This window comes from Pipistrellus kuhlii, unplaced genomic scaffold, assembly GCF_014108245.1.
Source record: "Pipistrellus kuhlii isolate mPipKuh1 unplaced genomic scaffold, mPipKuh1.p scaffold_m20_p_14, whole genome shotgun sequence".
Taxonomy (NCBI): domain Eukaryota; kingdom Metazoa; phylum Chordata; class Mammalia; order Chiroptera; family Vespertilionidae; genus Pipistrellus; species Pipistrellus kuhlii.
The window spans coordinates 32,756,814-32,779,679 of record NW_023425449.1 but is presented as its reverse complement, the minus strand read 5'-3'; the positions used below and the strand labels follow the sequence as shown (position 1 = coordinate 32,779,679).

At 39.5% G+C, this 22,866-nt stretch overlaps 1 protein-coding gene across 2 annotated transcripts in view; it reads left to right on the top strand.

Moving 5' to 3' along the window:
• The window catches only part of SLCO5A1 (solute carrier organic anion transporter family member 5A1), a 92,575-nt gene that overhangs the window by 37,023 nt on the left and 32,686 nt on the right, over window positions 1-22,866 (top strand). The window contains exons 3-4 of one of the 2 annotated variants that reach the window (XM_036437105.2): window positions 5,250-5,467; window positions 14,655-14,819. In XM_036437105.2, the coding sequence (XP_036292998.1) occupies window positions 5,250-5,467; window positions 14,655-14,819 (383 nt within the window). The remainder of the gene's footprint in view (window positions 1-5,249; window positions 5,468-14,654; window positions 14,820-22,866) is intronic. The other variant, XM_036437106.2, reaches the window with a different exon arrangement.

The window sequence follows — 22,866 nt, the reverse complement described above, 5'->3', positions numbered from 1 at the left end:
AAGAGTCTTTACAAGGAAGAGAAGGAGGGAGGTCAGAGTAAGAAAAGGTGACCTGCCGAAACCAGTTTGGCTCAGTGGATAGAGCGTCAGCCTGCAGACTGAAGGGTCCCAGGTTTGATTCCGGTCAAGGGCAAGTAGTACCTTTGTTGCGGGCACATCCCCAGTAGGGGGTGTCAAGAGGCAGCTAATTGATGACTCTCTCTCATCGATGTTTCTAACTCTCTCTCTCCCTTCCTCTCTGTAAAAAAATCAATAAAATATATTAAAAAAAGAAAAAGAAAAAATGAAAAAGAAAAGGTGACCTGGTGACTGAGGCAGAGGTTGGCATCATGTGCTTTGAAGAGGGAGGAAGGGATCATGGGCCATGGAGCGAAGGTGGGCTCTGGAAGCTGGACAGGCGAAGAGGTAGGAGCTTCCTAGACCCTCTTGAAGAAACACAGCCTTGCCGGCCCATATTAGACATCTGACCTCCAGGACTGTAAGATAATACATTTGTGTAATTTATAGCAGCACGAGCAGACTGATACAGACATTTTGGGAATAACAGCTTAATCCCCATTTTTCAGGATGGAGGCTGTTGGTTCCTTAATCACAGAATGAGGGAAAGGGTGATAGGGCTGTGTTGGGACTTTCCTGTGTCCTCAAATCAAAGCTTTCACGATCTTTTCTGTGCCTTGAACATCGCCCCTCCCCACTGTCTTACGATATTGTGTTTATGCTTTGTCATCCCTCTCCCCACTGCCCGGAAATCCAGCTCTACATTCCCATCGGCACAGGCAGCGAATCTCTTCACTCGGGAGCAGTTTGTTCCCCCTGAGAGGAGGGTGAGTTACTCACTCACTTGCACACCCTTAGCTGTCATGTTTAGGACGTAGAGAATGAGGACTCCTCTTACTTATTCAGATAGCCAGGGCTTTGATTGAGCACTCCACAGCCCTCCACTTGGACGTGAGTTCTTTTTTCATGATTGTGAGCACCAGAAAGTACTGTCCTACATTCATCTAACATGCATTAGTAATAGGCGTACGTTGATGAGAAATGTTCATTTTATTCAATATACCAAGGAGAATACTGCAGTATCAGACATTAGTGTGAGTAGTTTCTAAAGGATTTCTTAGAGAACTGTGTTCTGTGCTTCATCACAAGATAATAACCTCATAACTCGGAAGTATGTGGAAATAATGCTCCACACTATTATTTTCAAAGCAGTTACAAGTAATTAGGCTACCGGACACTTCTTATTCTCCTAAGTGATGCTCTCTGAGGATGGAAGTGCTAAAGTCTAGGTGAGCTGGGCTCGGTGGAATTTTGAAATTATACAGAAGGAAGTTCCCTTGTCAGCATGAGGGGAATAACACAGGAGTTTTCGGTGCTTGACTGATAGTGAAAGTTTTGGACTCAACCACTGTTTTCTTTGCAGTTTTGAAATAAATCAGAATAAGAGCCTTTTTGTTTTGTTCTCAGAAGACTGAATTATTGAACCATATTTATCAACTTCCAGTGTGTGAACTGTGTTCTATGTAGCTGTTCATATGAAGAACAAGAAGGGGACATCTGGTGGAGAGAGAGGCAAAGAGGACGAACGAGAGGGCCGAGAGAAAGAAGGCGGCAGGAGCTGTCAGCGTTCACGTGCTTTAGGCCATCTTTAGAAAGTTTCCTCATAGACACCAACCCCACTGTCTGCAAAGTGGAGTGTTTAAGAGTGAACCCATAGTTTAAACCCATAGTCCCCTGGGTTTACACTCCAGTCTGCCACTGAATAGCTGAGTGACCTTAGGGAGGTTAATTCACTTCTCTGTGTCTCAGTTGTTGCTATTGTTTTTTAAACCTGTAAAACGGGAAATGGTTGCAGTACTATTTTACCGGGTTGTTGTGAGGAATGAATGAGTCTATGTATGTAGAGCTCTAAATAGTTCTTGCTATATGATGTTTTAGTTATTATTCATTCCTTTGTATTTCATCCATGTTCAAGTAGTTTCATTCATTTTAAAGGCCCGTTATTAGTTCTACAAATGATAAAATTCCTCCATATAGAAATTTAAAAATGAATTTTGTTTATTGAAATGCCCTGTTTGTAAGACTTCTACCTTGAGCAAAGACATAGTTATTTGATACAATGTTATTTTATCCCATGCCTAGCAGAGTGATATTTTTTTTTCCAGTAAATAAATATTGAAAGAGTGAAGAAATGAATAATGCTAACATTTATTAGGCACTCTCTCTGTGTCAAGCATCATACTAAGAGCTTTACACACTTTTCACTTAAGCCTTACAACAACCATGAGGAAAACGGATGCTCAGCGATTTGAATACCTGCCCCAAAGCTTCAGAGCCAGCGAGAGCTGGGGTAAACTGAGTCAGGGTGGAGGTCTTAGTTATACTTAACTGGCCCTTTTAGTGAACAGTCTGCTCGCAGTAATGGTACGTAAAAAAGACTTAAGTACCCTGGCTTTTCAGTTTTGACTCTTATTTATGTTTCTTTTCCCAACACATGATGCACACTCTCGTCTTAGCTGCCTTTTCTCTGAGTTCTCTTCAGCGCCATCATTATGTATGTGTTAACAACCATTTGTGACTGTGGATCATGAAGAATGTAGGCTGCTTTGCTCTGCTTAGAAATGTCCCCAAACATTTATACTGTTTATTCACTATAACTCTTCCCCTTCTTCTATATGTGCTCTCACTCTGAGCTACTACAAGTGTATCTTTAATGTTTGCATATAATTTTAAGGCAGTGGCTCTGGCTGGGGGTGTGGGAGCCCAAGTGCAGATCTACATGCAAACAAACGAAACAAGCTACTGTGAAGTGACTGCTGACGGAGCAGGCATTTTGTTAGGCTCCCTTTGCATGCTGTCTTACTGATTTTGATGACTCCCAAAACAGTTTTAATTAATTAATTTATTTTGTATAGCAAAGGTGGAAATTTATTTACTATTTTAAAAATATATATTTTATTGAATTTTTTACAGAGAGGAAGAGAGAGGGATAGAGAGAAACATTGATGAGAGAGAATCATCAATCAGCTGCCTCTTGCACACCCCCTACTGGGGCTGTGCCTGCAACCAAGGTACATGCCCTTGAATGGAATCGAACCTGGGACTTTTCAGTCCACAGGCTGATGCTCTATCCACTGAATCAAACTGGTTTCGGCATATTTTTTATTTTTTTTAAAGGTGGAAATTTACTAAAGAACAAGTACAGACTCCCACGTGGGGAACGGGAAAGAATCTCACAGCACAGACTCCCACGTGGAGAGGGGGAAAAGAGTCCCTACTCCAGAAAAGTTTTTATTACCCTCTTTCAGATGAGAAAGTGGGTTCGGAAAAGCAAAATATAAGGTCCCTAGGACCTGAGAGCTAGTGAGTGGTAAAGACCGGATAAGAACCCAGGTCTGTCTGAAGCCACCGCTCAGAGAACTGTCTCTGAGGCTACGCTGCCTGCCCTCTTGTGGAGAGAGCATGAGAGGTCTAGGGAACTGGAGGTGGGGGAGACTGAATGTCAAGTTTGCAGAAAGAGATTCAAGGAAGGCTGCTGTGCAGGGCCAGGTGAGTGAAGGCCTCGTGAGCAGCCAAGTACCAAAGGGGCTAGAAAATATAATAACTCTGTTTCCTGCAGACAACTGATTTTATTTTTTAAAAAGCTATTTCATTCAATGTATTTATTCAAGACATTTTTTTTCACTACCCAAATCTGTGTCAGGCCCTGGGGTCATGATTATATTCTGAATAACTGAGATTGTGACAAGTCTGTCCTGAGCCATCTTCTTAAAACAAAGCCGCCTTCTGATTGTCCTAAAATCTTGATGTAACTTTAAATCTGTTTGAAAATAGCACACTGGATTTACTAATGACTTGCTCTAGGAATGATTCTCTCAGCTAACCTACGACCTTTACTACTTTTATAAATGAATTTTCACTTTGCAGTTGATCTGTATTCTCACTGGGTTCCATCCAACACTCATGCTTAGAATGCTGCTTGCGTTCTGGTTACAGCCGACAGGGTGTTGATACAGAGGATGGAGTCTGAGCGTTCTTGAACTTGGAAGCTCTAAGGACACAGTTTGGAGTTGAGGAATCCTCCTTAGAAAGAGCTGCTCTGTTAGGTAGAACCAGGACTATTTGCTAAGGAAAGGTTGAAAGGGGACTGAGGGATTACCTCTGGAGTATTGTGCAAGCAGGAAGCCCAAGACCACAAACACAGAACTCTACTGCAGGGCTCGAGGTTGACGGCTACTCTGTATTTGCTTCCTAGTTTCTGCAGCAAGGCAACCTCAGATGGGTTCCAAGACAGTCTCGGTTCTACAACACTCAATTCTACATCCCCTAAGTGTCTTTCGGACATACATTTTCTCTCTCGGAACTGTTAATAGGATTCATGCTCTATCCCACCTGATCTAACAAGTAATTATACACATTCTTGCATTTCCTGGATATATTTAGCTTACTTGTAACTAGATTGTAATTCTTTCCTTCTTTCTTTATAATTAATTAATTTATTTGTTTTAAAAATATATTTTATTTATTTTTCACAGAGAGGAAGGGAGAGGGATAGAGAGTTAGAAACATCAATGAGAGAGAAACATCAATCAGCTGCCTCCTGCACACCCCCACTGGGGATGTGCCCGCAACCAAGGTAGATGCCCTTGACCGGAATTGAACCTGGGGCCCTTGAGTCCGATGTTCTATCCACTGAGCCAAACCTGTTAGGGCTAGGTTGTAATTCTTGAAGTAAGGATCAGATGAAATGTCATTGGTGGCTAAGTATAGAGAGGACCAGCTAAGAGTGCTCAATATATTAAGTGCTTGCAGAAAAATATTTTAGTGTCAATCAGCAATACATTAGAGACAAGATAGTAATGGTTTTCTTCTAAGAAAAAAAAGTGTCAACAAAGCATGCTATAGAGTCTGTATTATTTTTTTAATTAAATTTGAGTTGTTTTGGTTTATTATGAAATATACATTGTAGCAGGACTAACACATATGTGCTTAAAAATACTTGAATGAAATTCTAGGTTGTTTATTATGTTTATCATGCATGTAATTATTGGGTGGATTTCTCATTTATCCCACAGAAAGGGAGGATTCCTATATTTTCTTTAGTTTGTTCAACCCCCTCCTGTTTAAGAATTTATGAGGGTCGAAGGTTTTCTTCCTGGAGAATTTTGTCACCACAAACTCCTACTTCGTTAATTTGTTCTCATTCTCAAAGCAAAAGCCATAAATGCTATTCACATTTCCCACTTTTTTAGGTGGAGTGGATTCCTCCTTTGTGCCGTTGCAATGTTTCTTGTGATATTCCCAATGTTTACTTTTCCAAAAAAGCTTCCTCCTCGACACAAGAAGAAGAAAAAGAAAAAATGCTCTGATCATGCTGTTAGCGATGACGACATTGTGAAGGAGAAATCAAATAATCATGAGCTCGGGGACAAAAAAGTTTCTTCTATGGGATTTGGAAAGAATATCAGAGGTAAAGTATGTCTTTTGAATAAATATATGCCTGGTACTTCCAATCAGTGTGACTCAGACTGTGGTCCCAGGCCAGTGCTGCCCACAGCTGTTACTGGTCTGAGATGAGATCAGTGCTGAAATCAAAAGTATTGGGAAACTTTTAAAGAAATTTGACAGTCATTTTATGCCTGTTGAATCTAATAGAGATAATAAAAATTGGGTTTATATTTTGTACATATTTTTAAAAAATTTAAAAATATTTCAGATTGGAAGGGAGAGGGAAAAAGAGAAACATCAACGATGAAAGAGAATCATTGATCAGCTGCCTCCTGCACACCCTACACTGGGGGTTGAGCCTGCTACCCGGGCCTGTGTCCTGACCAGGAATTGAACCTTGATCTCCTGTTCATAGGTTAACATTCAACCACTGAACCATGCCAGTTGGGCTAAAAATTTATTTTCTTAATTTTTAAATGGATTTTGCAAAAAAGTTAACAGTACATGATAGACTGGAAGTAATAATAATAAAATAATTGTTCCCCACAGGTAGTTTGAGAAGCACTGATTTAGATACAAAGATTCATTTCTATATATCATTTACTATATTTAGAGATGTCTGATTTTTAAAAATACTTACTGCATTATATAATGGATGATTTGTGTCAGGGGAATGGTGGGTTTGGTATTTTGGCCTGATTTAAATATAAAACCTAGCTTTAGACAGGGATCTTATTCAACAGTGGCTCAGCCAAGTGCTTGTAAGTGGACAGAGAGAAGGCAAGTAGAGGCAGACCTCCCAACCCAGTGTAAAAACATCCAGAAAGTCTCAGTGAGTGTACTGGTCTGTTTTTTTCATTTTTATTTCTCTTAAAAATAATGACTCATTATAGCTAGATTAGGCAATCACAAACCTAACCAATTTAAATCTCAGCCAGCCTGTCTTTGTCCAGTGGTCAGAAATATCTGTTGGGTGGCAAGAAATCCCTGCACTCCCATTAGCTTTTGCTATTTCCTGAATTTCCTGAAACATTTTTCATGAAATTATGAAGCACGATCTGTGTCAAATGTTTACTCTTTTAGGGAGAATGTACCTACGCACAATATCACCCCACATTGACCACAAACACAGGAAAGCAAAGAGATACCCTCTGGGCCTAGACAAAGTTGCTCCTACTTCATGGAACTATTCCTGCAGCCTCAGAACAATTACGTTTTGATCGGATTATTTTCAATGGCCACATTTGTTCAAAGCAAGCCAAGTGGCATTTCACTGGACATACTTCTTTCCTGTTAAGTTTTTAGATTGGCCTCCCCACCCCTGTCTTCCTTTTCTGACAATGTGTGTTTTGGAACTGCCAAAATGACTTCTACTCTCATAAAGAATTCTCTGGATGCCTGAGTTCTTACCCCATGGACCAGCCCATCGCTTTTCATGTATGTTATTATGGACTATTATGGTTGCTACCAAAAGAGTGATTTAAAAAAAAAAATAGTTGAGATCAAGGTTGATGTTGAAGAACTTACAATACAGGAGCAGACTCAGAATCTTATCTTACGGAGAGTGTAAAGTAGATTCAAGGGGAGAACTAAAGACATAGGTAAGCTAAAACTGTATGTTTGATAGCTTAGGAATAGATGACCTGAAATATATGCTGTGTTGTACAGTAGAGAAAAGAGAGAGAAGATTGATACCAAATACGAACAGCAGAAACTACTGTTGATGGGAACAGCCTTCTTCTGGGGGATGCTGTTGGGGCTCCATCCTCCTTCCAGACCTCTCTGACTTTTTGGTGGAGGCCATCCACCAGTACTTACATCATTTGCCTGAAGGTTTTCTTTGCAGGCAGGGAATCTGCTGGGCTCCTGCTTGAGACAGGTTCAAGTGCAAAGGAATGAACACCTCCCCCTCCCTTCTCCCCCCCCCCCCCCCCAAGCAAAGCAGTCTTAACCATGGCTCATGATCACCCAGCTCATGGGCCAGACAGCTCTTCATCCTTTGTAGGCTGAGCTCACTGCCCAGCACCATGTCCACGTTCCCTGCCCCGTGTTTCCCGAATCTCCCAAATATACAACTTGGGCTTGAATCCTTATCTTAGGACCTGCTTTTAGTGAGGGACATGCAGTCAGGCAGGCAGATTCAAAAGTGATAGAAGTCATCACAAAATTATTTTTTCAGAATTGAATCTATGCATCATGCTGCTCGGGGTGGCTTCCTGTCATCTTTTTGATGCTCAGTATCATGGCTCAGGATACCTTTTTTATAAAAGAAAGAATAAGAGGAGTCTTACAACATCTGTTTCTATTCTGATTTTCTTGTCAGTATCTCTGATAAATCCTCAACTTTCTCACCCTACTCTCTGCCTTAATGCTGATGACTGATGTCACTTCTGCAGCCAAAACCTCCTGATTCAGACATAGAGCTGGTTCCTTTCATTACTTCCACTTGTCCTGGATTCCCTAATTGTATCTAGACTGGCACCTCCAGAGGCACCTTTGCTTGTGAAAAAGGAATCCTATTTTAATGGGCTGATAAAGTGAAAATGTTTTGCTAAAAGTGATTCAAATGATAATATTAGAATAATGTTCTGTTAGAATATATGGAGTTAATTCATATTTATCTTGCATGTATTGACTTCCTTTAGAGTAATACCTACACCTATGGGAAATGAAATCAGACCTATAGTATAATATTTAAACTGATTTTCAAGAGAGCAAATAAAAGTGTGGGAGAATAATTTGATTGTTGACATAATTCATGTTACAAAGCCAACATTCATTATTAAGGTCTTAAATTAAAAAATGGTTACTAAGATTTCCTTTGAGTTAAATCTGAGCTTGATTCCAAGATCTTTTTTTCCCTTGTTTTTTCTTTAAAAGATGTATTTTTATTGATCTTTAGAGAGAGAGAAAGGGAGAGAGAGAGATAGAAACATTGATGAGAGAGAAACATTTATTGGCTGCCTCCTACTGGGGATCAAGTCCACAACCCCAGCATGTGCCCTGACCGGGAATCAAACCGTGACCTCTTGGTACATGGGTTGACACCCAACCACTAAGCCACCAAAACACTGTTCTCCCTTGTTCTGTTTTCTGAGGTAGGGCTTCTTAGGGTCTTTTGCCAACAGGGTTGGGCAAAAGTAGGTTTATAGTTGTGAGTATGGGAAACACAATGTTTATTCTTGTATTACTTACTAATTGTATTATTTTTCATATGAACAACTGTAAACCTAACTTTGCCCCACACCGTATATGGAATTTGGATACTAATATTTGCTTCTTTAGAGAGGAAGGTGGAAAGAAAGCTCAGTTAAAACTTCCTTAAAAAGAAAATCATTTGGGCCATACTGAATGGCACCCTTATGGAAAGTTCTACCACCGAGAATACTAGAAGAAAATGTGCAATACTTTCCACCCCACCTCCACACTGTAATGATAGACATTGGGAATATCTGACTCGGTGTTTCTTGATTCTCGTTATAAATTATGCAGGAATAAGGCTGTTTTAAAACACCGCAAAGGAGAAAAATAGAATTTTTAGTGTGTCTGCGTCACCTATCCATAAGGAGACTAGCATTGATTGCATCAAACTCTTATCAATAAAAAGAAACACTTAAAATATTTAAGTGGATCGATTTTCCAGAGTTTTAAAATCCAGCATTTTAGTCTCCCAAATTTAACTGTTTATCTTCCTCAGTGGAAAATATTTGGTGGCAGTTAATCACAAGAGCAATTTTATTTTTTGTGTCCGCTTTTATATTTTTAAGCTTAATTGCTTAGCATTATGAACAAGCATAAAATATAACAGATTCTTCTCTGCCAAACTTTGTGTTAGAGTGTGATATGTTTGCAATACTAACTTCATAAAGAGTTACTCTGAGGTGATGAATTGATTTAAAGAGATCATTGAAAGTTACAGAAATTTGATAGCAGGATGTCTGGTGGGTGCACAGCTCAGCCAGGCAGAGGGGAGCGCCCGAGTCTGTGGGGAAGTGTATCTTGAATTCTGCAGGTGCAGGCCGTTTGCTTCAAGCTATGAAAACAACAACTTATAGCAATATATTTCAGAAAACGTGTCCAAACAGGAGAGGCCAGAGGTAGTGCATCCGAACAGAGAGGAGGAAAGGAAGAAATTGTTTCTGTAGGATGTGGCAACTGATAAGGGAATGATGGGGAGGGAGGTACCAAGGGTGGTTTCAGGGTTCCCACCTCAGATCGTGGGGAGAGGAGCTAGTTGAGAGGGGCAGGAGGAATCAGTTCTCAATCAGAATTACCCAAGAACATCCGGAACTGTTGCATGTGGCCCGTAGCTTGGCGTTTAAAACTAGCGTAGCATGGACTATGCTGGGCTCATTCCTTGATTCAGCAACAAGAGGGATTGCCAAGAGCCTCCTGCCATTAGCCCTCTCTCAAAGTTCCTTTGCCGAATTGCACTTCAGTTTTATGTTCGCAGCTTCTATTGGAAGCCGGTGCTTGAATTTCCCAGTTTGCTGTAAGCGCATAGCGCAGTGTCCCGCCCCCCCCCCCCCATCTCACTTTTAAGCTGACAATTGTGTATGGCCTGTGAGTGATGTTACAAGTATTCAAATAGTCCCTGACAGAAAAGAGGTTCTCACCCCTATCTTGGAGGATGACATGTTGCTGTGTCCCTTTAGAGTTGCAGTTTTTTGGGGGGATTGTTCACAGAATATAAAAATACTGTATGCACCTGGTGGAACATTTGAAAGTCAGTAAAAGTATATTTACATTCAATAAGGTTAAATTCCATCCTCATTCCTGAACATACATGCTTACATTTATTTACAATGAAATGTATGTTTTGAAACTAGATAGAGATGGTGGTCACACACCATTGTGACTAAGCTAAAAAAGCCTTGAGGTTTTCGTGTCAGCTTGCCCTTAGGGTAGAATGTCTTAGCTTTCAGTGATTACTGTCAAGATTTCATCTCTCCTTCATCCTGCGTTTTGCTGCATCTTTGATTTTACATGACATGATTATAAGCGACACCAAGAAACTTAGCTCATCTATGTCCTGCAGCCTAAAAACGAGGTTCCTGGCTGCAAGTGGGTGGATTTAGCACCCTCTTTGCTGACTTAGGTTTTAGAACTTTGTGTTTTTGAAATAATTTTGGATTTATATAAAAGCCACAGAAGCAGTATGCAGATGCCTGTGTAGCCTGCACCCCAATTCCCCAATTGCTGACATGTTGACCCCCCCTGAGAAATTGAAAACATGATGCTCTCCTGCCCGCTAATACTTTCATGTGTGTTTCCTCAGTACAAGGACAAACTCCTGTGTGACCACAGGGCAGCCAGCAAAGTCAGGAAATTCACATCCATCCCAGGGGACCACTCAGACCACAGGTCCCATTCAGATGTCGCCATTATCCCAACTATGTCCAAGATCCAGTCCAACAGTACACGTATTTAGTTTTAGTGTCTTTTTCATCTCTGTCATTCTGGATAAGTTCCTCATCTTTTTGTTGTTGTTGTTGACTTTTATGACCTTTATCTTTTTAAAAAGCATAAGGCAATAACTTTATAGATATTGTTCAACGTGGCTTTAATGACGTCACCCCCTGATTTAGTGCACTTTCGTAGACACCCCCGCTGACATGGTGCCGCGCTCAGCACACGGTGACAGAGGCCACACGGTATGCTCGGCCTTGTAACCAGTTAGGTGAACTTTGATCACTTGGATGAGAATGTATCTGCCTGGTTTCTCCGCTGTAAAGTGACTAGTAAATCGCAATTATAAAGCAATAAGTGATTTATAGGTACTTTGCGTCAATCCTCATTATTTGCAGAAGTTGGGTTTCTATGGAGTCGCCAGGAGCACTGAGGTAGCCAAGACTGAAGCATAGCGCCAGGGAGATACAGGGCTGGCTTCCTGTCACACTATCTCGGCCAACCCACCCATCCGTAACCTCGCTTTATGTGTGTTTCTGTTCAACGGCACCTTATGGAACAGACATTGTTGATCCATTAACGTTGACCCCAGGGCCAGCAGCACGGTACCTCCCGCCCGGGAGAAGCTTATCTCACACACGCACTTTCTCTGGGAGGCCTGTCCCAGCCGCTTGCACTCAGAAACCCTACGCAGCAGCACTTGAGCACTATGCTTGGGGGTGGCAGGACGTTTTAAACAATGAAATGACCAGAAGCACAGAAATGCCAAAAATGCAACAACGTGTATTGTGAAAAGGACGCTTGTTTACAGGGTGAGAGCTGAACAAGAGGGCCTTGTGTGACCACAGCCAAGAATGCGCTTCCCGCAACTCCCAAGTCTTGCCATTTTGTGCGTGTCCTCAATTGGCTATGCGCTGCTAGTGTTGATTTTATGGTTACAGACCCATTCTAGCGAGCAGGTGAATTTGCACATTCTGAGTCTGAGTCTGATAATAAAGAGGATTGACTGGATCTTGTTCCCGTTAAACTCTAACGTACCATTGTTAGCATCCATTGAGCTCAAGATTGTTTCACATTTGGCCACTGGGAATCCTTCATGCTATCTTTCTGAAACATACCCACACTTTTTTGAGCACTTCTTTATTTTCTTGTTCAGCAAGCGTTTCCAGGCTCATCTTGCATTTTCTCTGCCCCAGCTCTGAAGTGAGACAGTTCTCCAAGAAGGTCAATGACATTGAGAAACCAAGAACTGGGTGCTGGGTGGGCTCATGGCTACTGGAGTGTCATTCTATCTAAGCCCTGTTAATTCAGAGTTAGGAAATGTATACACAAGGTGGGGCAAAAGTAGGTTTATAGTTTGTTTATGTAGAAAATAATACAATAATTAACAATACTATAAGATAAACTGTGTTTCACATGTTCACAACTGTGAACATACTTTTGCTTCACGCTGAGGGTACACATACACACAGTTTATTATCTATCATCAATTGATTATCATCTTTATGTATGTATATATGTATAATATGATTTCATGAATTCATACCAATACTTCCAGTTCCAGTCTTATACCTACCTGTCTCCTTTCTGTATTCGTACCTCCTTTCTCTGGCAGTTAAAAGACCAATTCCCATTATTCTCAATGTCTAGACTTATTTGCTCCCTCCCCCTGTGTCCAGCCCTACCAGCCCAAGACACCACCCTGGGTGCCTACAGGGCTTGTAGGCAGAAAGCCCAGCAAAGGGGAAGCGGGAAGGTGAAAGAATAAAGGAAAGTAACTTGAAGTTGTTGAAAGTCTGAACTTCAGATACATTCTTAAATAATAGCAGGCTTTTTTTTTTTTAAATGAAAGAAAGGGAGAAACATCACATGTATTTTTAGTTACCTTTGAAATTAGAAGATTCCTTTCCCATACCAAATGGGCATAAAAGAAAAACCAGTGTGATATAAATAGTACCTTTTAAAATATTCATGTGATTTATGTTATCATCTTGGATTAAAATAATTTATATTTCCCCCAGATGTTTCAGATTTAACACATTGGCTTTTTAATATAGCATTAAACTTAATATAACAGCCGGATCTTTAAATGTTGATATGAAATCTTAACTTTCTAATTTTTAAAGCTTGGATATGACATTTTGATTTGCAGTGTTTATAAGAGAACAGTGGGCAATTTTATGAAGTACTTTGATTATATAATTTTTTTCTGGTGTGGCTTTCCATGTTAAAAAATTAAATTTGCATTTTAATTTTCTCTTTAAAATATTCACTTAAACTTTAAATTAAGCTATAGAACACACACATTAATTTACAGTTAAAAATGATAATAGTGATTAGTCTTGCCTTTGAAATTTTAAATTCCTGTGAATAGCCTATAAATTATAGCTTTAACAACAGTTGCTGCTTAATTTTTATGAATGATTGTATATCATAGCGTGAAATAACTGTTCTGATCACTGAGATGCCTGACTGTAAAATAATGCAGTTGACCTTTCCCTTGAAGGTATGTAAACATTGCATGAATGTGAGTTAATTCACATGATAAACATGCCAAAAATACAAAACTATACATACAAAAATTTCCTGTTATTCTTCTTTATGAATTTTCCATTCATAGAATTTCTTGGTGTTATATATATTGAGATGTATGCATTTGATTACATGTAAATATATTTTTGGTTTTTTTATTTTTACATAAGTATTATATATAAATATATGATCTAAGATATATGATGTATGCTATATTATATAAAATATAAATATATGCAAATGTAATATAAACATATATTATAGAAATATATATACATCTATTATATGAATATATGACATATATTTATATACACATGTATATTTCTGCAGCAGCTGGCTTTATTCATTAATACAAATATTGATTGGAGTTCCTTTTATGCCAGTACGTGCAGCTTATTTCAGGGGTAATTATTGCATAGTATTTTATTAATATGGCTGGTGCCATAATTTAAACACTTCCCATTAATGGACATTAAGGTGTTTTTTCCTAAAATTTTGCTGTTATAAGCAGTAAATGCCAGCATGAAAATACTTGCACATGCATCTTGAGGCATATATTGGGCAAGGCCTGTGCAATAAATGTCCACAGTGGAGGAAGAGACTTCCCTCTTCCTTGCGAGGCAGCTGGGTCGGTGGAGAGCCCCAGCTCTGGGCTGTCCTGCTCCTTCGGAGATTTCTCTTTGTTCCAAAGTCCCTGGACTGTCTGGCCTGGTGGCCTCACCCCACGTGCCCTTTAGCTGCATTATCTCCTGAGGCTGGACAATCTGCTGTCCAGTCACGTGTGTCAGTTCCTCTGCTCTGGGTGCCAGGGAGATGGCACCCAATGTCATTTTCTCAGGGGAGTTTTAGTTGGGTGAAGTGAAAACTGTAATTTAGGATTATGTTGCAGGTACTTTACACATTTAGTAGGCTTTGGAATCGTAACAAAGAATGGCATTATTTTAATGAATTAAAAATGCAAATTTATTTTAAACCATTTTTGAAACAGGAATCATAGGTTGGATACTTCCATATGGGCATGTTTTAAAAAAAACTTTATTAAGTTTCTTTATCCTTTTGCAAAATTAAAAAAACTAACCCCAAGCCCAAATCTATTTAAAAAGGGAGATAATGTCTAATCAGTCACCAGGTCAAATTTTATTCTTTATTTAATATTCTCAGGTATTGCTGAATGGCTATTTCCAGTTCATTTAAAAAACAATTCAGTTTTATTTTTATTTTCCATCCCTTGTTTATAACATTCATTTGTCATTTTTGTCATTTTGTAGACCTACCAAGAGCAGCTGTCAGGATCTTAAGCAACATGACATTCCTTTTTGTGAGTTTGTCATACACAGCTGAGAGTGCCATTGTAACTGCTTTCATTACCTTCATTCCCAAGTTCATCGAGTCACAGTTTGGTATTCCGGCTTCCAATGCCAGCATCTACACTGGTAAGGCACCGCCGTGAGAGCGCCTTCAAAACATGATAATCCTTGACCACTAAACGGAAATGCAGTGAGTGAAGAGAGCTAACATTCACTCTAACATCCAAGTGTTAAGTTCATTAACAGATATCTTCCCCCAGATTTCGGGAGGAGGAGGCTTTGAATGTTGTTGTTGTTTTTTTTTAATATAATAATAATTCAGATTGTATTGCTGTGTGAGTTTACCAACTGTGTGTTGAAAAGGAAGAACTTTGCATTGATTTATGCTTTTATTGTTCTGAGTTAAAAAGGATGAACTAGGTAGGCAATGGCATTCACGTGTCCATCTGCATAAATCTTTTCATGGGTTGGCATGAGTCTTAAAGTGTTAGGTTTTGGAACGCTGATAATTTGAAATGTAGATTCTCCTGTCATAAATGTTAACAGGTTTTCATCGAATTACTGGAGATGCTTGAATTTAGAAAGAAAATCTATGAATTTTGTTTTAGAAATGATTTCATGTCTAGGGAAAATGATTTTTTGAGAGAAAATGACATTTGGAGATCTCCAAGTTGGACACTGGGGTGCTCACTGCTACGAGGTAGTCCTTGTTTCCAGGACCTTTGTTAATAAACAGAGTAAACAAGTCTTGAGGTTACATTGATATTTCTGCTTCACATTTAAGATTATGGGTTACTCTTTGCTCTAATGCTGAAAATCATTCTTCCTAATGACTTCAATATAACTACAAGAGTGTGTGTGTGTGTGTGTGTGTGTGTGTGTGTGTGTGAGAGAGAGAGAGAGAGACTAATGATGAAATGTGAAATGCAGTTTTGGACTTGTTTATCGTTCTTTTTTGTCCAGAGTGCTATCTCTTGTGGATATGCAAAATACCATGACGTAAACTTATTTGAAATAATTCTTCTCTGTTTGGGTTATGCCCACAAACTGATCTGATCTGGAGCTTATTTACTTATTTTCATTTTTAGGGATTACTTCATTTTTATGTTTCTAAGCCACATTTGTGTGTGGTTTTTTTTTTTTAATTATGTAAGACAGTTATATGACTTGAGAGGGAAAACCATTAGCAAAGGACATTCAGAGAGGCCTTGCTTCCATCCCACTTCCCTCCAGCTCTCGCTCCTTCTACAGGCCGAGTTTGATTAGTTTATTCCTCTTATTCCTTTTTGAATATGCAAGTAAATATGAGTATTATGTATGTCATATATTTACATCCTATACATTGATGTTTTATATTATATTAGTACTTCGCCCCAAAGCTGGCACCCTGTCCCCTCCGTGCCGCACTGGTGCAGCATCAGAGCTGCCCTTGCTGGTTTCCTTACAGCCACACGGCACTCTGCTGTGTATCATGGTCTCTTCGCTTGCCTATGGGTGGCCATTGGGTTGGGTTGTTTCTTTTGCTGTAATGTCATATCTCTTGATCTGTAGAAGTCATTTTATACTAAATAGCCCATTTGTCTAATATGCTTATTTCTTTTTAACAATTTAGTTTAATGGTCCAGCTCTCAGTTTGCCTATCTCCTGGCAAAGAAGCTGATTCCAGACAGCAGAGGGAGGCTGAGAGCTTGTGGGTATATTTGTCATATAATACTCAGCCCCCCCCAGCCCCAAGGCCGAGCTTTTACCATCAGATTGTTATAAAGATCAAAAAAGAGACTCTTTCTGGAAGCACTTTGAAAAAAAAAATCTATATAGCTTTTGGGAATTCAAATCAAATCAGAGACTTTCCTTCAGTATGAGCTGCGCCATGAGGGTGGGAGCAGGTGACTGCCGTTGGCCTTGCGGACCGAGCCTTGCACATGCAGCCCTCACTGCAGTGCTTCAGGGAGGTCCTTCTCTATCCAGTGCAGGGTTGATGAAACTGAGGTGTTTAGAGCAGTTTTTACAAACTGTACACCCAAAACTCCATAATGTAGTGCGTAACGTATAGATTGAGCTGGTCCTCAGAAGCTGCTTACATTTTAGAATTTTTATTTCACTAAAGTAAGACATATAGTACAATAGTTAAGAGGATCTGTTTTGGAGGGAGACACATCTTGTTGAAATTCTTGTTCTTCCTCTTCATCTGTCCGTCCGTCCGTCCGTCCGTCCGTCCATCCATCCATCCATCCATCCATCCATCATGCACAAATATTTTTAAAGCTTCTGCTATGAGCCTGGCCCAGTGCCATAATGAGAACACAGGGGGGTCCTGTCCTCTGTGGCCCCCAGTAGGCTGCTGGTGTTCCTGAACAAGTTCATGAACTTCTATGAGAGCTACAGGTCATGATGGAATGCGTGTGTTGTGTTATCACAGTGTTTGGGAAGTAGAGACTAGTGATTATGGCAGTGCCTACTTTATGAGACACCCAGGAAAAGGAATTGAAGGTGGAAGAGCAACGCCAGGACTTAGGACGTGTGAACACTTTCATAGGAAAGAGTATCTGGGGGAAATGGATTTGAAGAGTAAGAAGAGAGAAAGAGTGAGGCTAACAGGAAGTGGGGAAATGGAAGAGAAGGCGGGAGACAGTCATGTGAAGGAAGGGCTGAGGGATTATTTCCTCTGCACTGAAGGAGGCCTGGAGACTTAATGTTAATTGAGAAAGGTGTCGTAGCTTTAAAAGTAACACATTATACATGTGATTTCAGCTGAGTCAGTGTTGCATGAGGGTTAAATCTTTTTATCTCTGATTTACTTATTCTTCATTTATTTTTCAACCTCAAATATGTCTGTATTTCACAACTCTCGGTGTGGGGGGTGCATTTTAAGTGTTTATAGTTTCATATATTTGAAGCATGGTGCAAAGTGAAATGTCAGGTGACCAGATCTCTCAGTTAAAGGGACTGTTTTTGTTTCACTCATCTTTGATGGTGAATAGCACAATAACCCCTTGTGTCTGGGATTAGTTTTCCATGCACATACATGTGCACAGGCACAAATGCACAGAAACATAAAGTCAAACATCCTTCTAAGCCTTAGAAATCTAAGAGATTTCCAGGCTCAGAGGACATTCAGCCGGTTTTCTCCAGATTTCTGCATCTACATTCATCGCCCCTGGATGATCGTTGTTGTTCAGAATGGCCCAGAGGCTCTGGAGAGCCTTAGTCATAAAAATATGATATAGTGTTTACAGAGCAGGATTCATTTATGTGTAGAAATCGAGCTGAGAAAGATGAGAGAGCTTTTCAAAAGAATGGAAGCCCTGGGGGAAAGAATGAAGTGTCAAGAGCAGAGTAGGAGCATTTCTGCCTCGGAGGGCATCACGCCTGGGGTAAGCCATCGTCCAAGAAGCACCCGTGGAGCCGATGGCTGAAGGAATGTAAACATCGCTGTTTCTGGCCCTCATTCTCATCTTTGGAATGAGGGATTGAATCAGAAGACCTTTCACCAAAGATCAACTAACAAGCATCCCATCATCCCCCGCCCCTTGCCAATCCTGAAAAATCCTTTGGATTTTGCCAACAACCTCTGTTTCTAGGCATTGAAGTTAGTCATTGTCTCACCATTTTACTTTATATGTATGTGATACCTCTTCCTGGCGTTTTAAATTTCATATATATAGATTTTTCCCCCCTCCTTTGATGCACGTGATGGAATGAGGTTGAATTGCTCCACTTTTTGCTTTTCTTGGAGGGACTATTAAGGAGCAAGGTAGCTGGGTGATTAAATATTTCATTTGAGAACTCAGAAACTTTGTACTGAGCACGGTCCCATTTTAGCAGGCCCATACACTACTTAATAAGGTGATCCCTACCTGTTTGGCAGCGAGCCAACATTTTATATGAAAAACATTATATAGATTAGAATCAAAAGGTCTGGGTTCAAGATCTGCCTCTGCCATGTAACCTGAGTGAGTTAACTAATTTCTCTGACCCTAATTTTACCATCTTTAAAATGGTGTGAAGTTTTAAAAAGTTACAAAGTAGTTATTAAGTGTAAAGAACAACATACACATTAATTATTAATGAGAATGACCCTGGTTTTCCTCCCTATTCACTGAATGTTTCATCTTCTGTAGTAGACTAAAGGATCAGGATTATTATTGAAAGATGAAGAAGGAAGAAAATAGGGGAGGGAGTATAATGTTATCCCAGATTTATAAATAGGTAAATGAAAGACAGACACTACTGGAAGGACCCATGGCCTCATGGGTAGTGGCATTCTTGGACTAGAGACACACTTTGTGACTCCCAGCTCATGCCACCATCTGTCATTTCCTCAGAGATGTTTTCTCTTAGCCCATCAATATCACATCCAGAGCTAATGAATACCTTGGCCCTTAAGTCTGGCCAGGATATGGTTATGACCACACTGGCAGGAAGTGCCTTACTTACTCTTTTCTACTAAATAATAAAACATATGCTTAGATATTATTAGATGTTGAAGGAATGTTCTTTTGCAACCTGAACCATCTCGTGATGGGCCACAGAAGATTTGCTTTGCTGCCAGGCTCAAATTCCCATTTTGGCCAGAGGTAGAACATTTGGATTTGTTACTGTTAGACTGATTGGCTTTCAAGCTAATAGTTAATTTTTTCAAGTCATTATATTGGAAATTTTTTCTATATCTTTCTTTAAAAAATATTTTTATTGATTTCTTAGAGGAAGGGACGGGGAGAAAGAAATAAAAACATCAATGATGCGAGAGAATCATTGATCGGCTGCCTCCTGTACACCCCACACTGAGAATTGAGTCTGCAACCCGGGCATGTGCCTTCACTGGGAATTGAACCTTGACCTCCTGGTTTACAGATTAATGATCAATCCCTGAGCCATGTCAGCCAGGCCTATATCTCTCTTTGCAATTAAGATAAATATAACTTACATTGATTTTCTGATTTAATAAATATTTAGAAACATTATAGGTGCATGCTTCTCTAACCAATGCAAGGAGCAATTTCTATATAATTGTTTTATATAGAGTAGTTCAACATTGTTTTGTAACATCTTTCTTAAATTTGTTCAAAATATCTTCCATGTAAATATCAAAACCCTTTGGAAATGCAATTGAGCTTGGTGGAATCATTCAGTAATGAAGCAGGTAGGGCCCTGTGAAATGTCTATATCCTTTGATAAGATTTCCCAACAGAACATCTGTATTCATGACATTACAAGTTTCTTTTTATTTCTTTCTTTTTAAAAAAAATATATTTTATTGATTTTTTACAGAGAGGAAGGGAGAGAGAGAGTTAGAAACGTCGATGAGAGAGAAACATTGACCAGCTGCCTCTTGCATACCCGCTACCGGGGATGTGCCCACAACCAATGTACATGCCCTTGGCCGGAATCGAACCTGGGACCTTTCAGTCCACAGACCGATGCTCTACCACTGAGCCAAACCGGCTTTGGCTACAAGTTTCTTTTGATTCCTATTTCAGCCTTGCTCTCAGAGTTAGTTATTTATATAATCAATGGGTTGGTAGTTGTAGTTACAAGATGTACAGATTTTATATATGTTTATAAGCAAACTGTCAATTTGTACTTAAAACTTACGTTTATTTGAACAGAGTCATTGACATTAGCTTTGCTGAGCAAAGCACTCTGCACATTAATGAAAGATTTTTAGGGAGAATTTAAAAAATACTTAAGAAAACAACTTTATAGGTTGCTTCAAGTGTTGCAAAAGCATCAGGTGCATTTTCAGTGCTGACAACAGATGTCTTATTTGTCTTCAGAGCAGTTTTCTGAGAATCTTGGAACAAGGTGCCAGTGGAAATTTGTGTTACTATAAACTATCTGACCCTAGCCGATTTGGTTCTGTGGATAGAGCACCAGCCCTCGGACTGAAGGATCCAGGGTTTGATTTCTGTCACAGGCAGGTGCCTGGGTTGCAAGCTTGATCCCCAGTTGGAGTGCATGTGGGAGGCAACCAATCCATGTGTCTCTCTCTGTCATTGATATTTCTTTCTCTCTCTGTCTCTCCTCCTTCCTTCCACTCCCTTTACAAATCAATAGGAAAATATTCTTGGGTAAGGATTCACTACAACAAAAGCAACACAAAAAAACTGTCTGCCCTGCGGCGAGTTTTGCTCTATGCTGTGCGCTCTCGCCTGTCTGGGGACACTGTGTCCATTCCCCGAATTCACAGAGTGGTTACTGAGCGCCTACCGTTTAGCAAACCACTTTGAAGCCCGTTATGGTGCGTATGAAGATGAATGAAAGAATTTTAACAGAGGAAATAAGATAGGACGAATAGTGTGTACTGGCTTCCTATTACGGAGTTCCTTGTGGAGGACTTTTAAGATCAGCCAGTAATTAATAGAAAACATGGAAACTAATTTTTTAAAAGAAAGACGCTGCAATCCTGTTAGTTTCAGCAGGATTATTATTGTGTGGAGTTCTGTTTAATTGAGTAGATATTTATATATTGTGATTTTTTTGTTTGTTTGTGCCTTGCTATATGCTGCTGTTCCTAGGAAGCATACTGAAATTGCCCGAAACCAGCATCTCACAGCATACATAAACCAATTACTAAAATTCTGCAGCACACCAAAAAAAAAAAAAAAATACGATTTTTGCTGACCAGACAAAAAAAAAGCATAATTTGTATTAATTCACAGCAGTCAGCTACTGTGTTTTCTGTTGTCATTTTTTAATAGGGAAAATAGGTCAGTGGCTCTGAATACATAGTCAGGTATTGTGTGTTTTAAACATTCTTGTGGCACACCAGTGTGCCTCTTGCAACACACTGGTTGAAAATCCCTGCCCTAAACAATTGAGCACCTATCCTTTTTTCTTTCTTTTTTTTTTTGGGAGGGGGGAGGTGGAAGGAATGAAAGAGATGATGCAGTGCTTCTCAGTCACCTTTTCTTTTGCTTCATAATGCTGTTCATATGTCTTTAAAAACACCAACTTCCCAAATTTCATTTGCTTATCTGTCTAAGCAGATTGGACCTGTTCACATCTCAAATCCTTTTTTTTTTTTTAAGGGATGTATTAAGTATATAAAATATTGGCTCTCAGAAATACATAGATTACATACATACACACATTTTTTTTGCACATATATACACATTTACGGACATACCACTGTATGTGGTTAACACATTCCACTCCTTTTTTATTGAAGATTTGCATTTGTTTTACGAGACAGTGTAACTAACTGAAAAAATTAAGCAGGAGTTAAGAGACCAGGTGTCAGCTTTAGAAGGAACAATGGGTTTGGAATTCAGGTAGCGGATTTCTTGCCTTAAAGCTGAAAGAATTCTGGCTTGGAAATCAGATTTGTGTCTTGGCTCTACTTTGGTAGCTTGGTGATATCGGCCATGTGTCTCATTTTTCTTAGTGTGTGATTTTATGGAAAACGGGGATAAATAGGAACCCAACTCGCGGGATAAGACTAAGTGGAAGTGCTTTAAGACTTAAGGCACTCCACACATTTGTCATGATGATTATATAGTCATTTCCTTTCCCCAAAATCTCTCTCCTCATCTGCATAAGCAGATATAATACTCTTTCACAGAGCTGTTTTATTGCTCAATCAAATAACTGGTATGAATATGCTTTGCAAAACCTAGAAAGGTATATTTTCCCTCATGAGTTTAGGTTGTCGCTGCTAATTTTGGTTAAAGTTGAAGTCTGCTTGCTCTCACATTTAACCTTTAGTCACAGTATTTATTTCTGGGTGTGTATCTAATGCATGATTCAAGATAATAGGTAAGATTATTTGAAAGGAATTCTGAGGAGTTTCTTGCTGCTTTAGGTGGAAAATTAGTCTAAACACTTCCCATTCTGAAAGAAATAGAATTTGGAAGAATTAACTATAAAGCGAGTCTCTATTAATAAAAAATGTTTTTCCTTTTACTTTTACAATAAAACTGAGCCATTCATTCCCAGGGAAAACAAGTAGCTTAAATGGTTGGGAAAAAGCCACACAGAGAAAATAACTACCCTTTGTAACTTAAGCAAGTGCTTATGGGAGTGTTAGCCTCATGTGGATGTAGAAAAAGCACTGGATGTAGATTTAGAACACTTTAGATCTAGGCCTTCCTTCAGACCAGCCATTGTTAGTTAGCCAGTGGCTAGCAAGCCATTGATCCACGTTAAGTCATGTCTAGCATCTTTTCAGAGC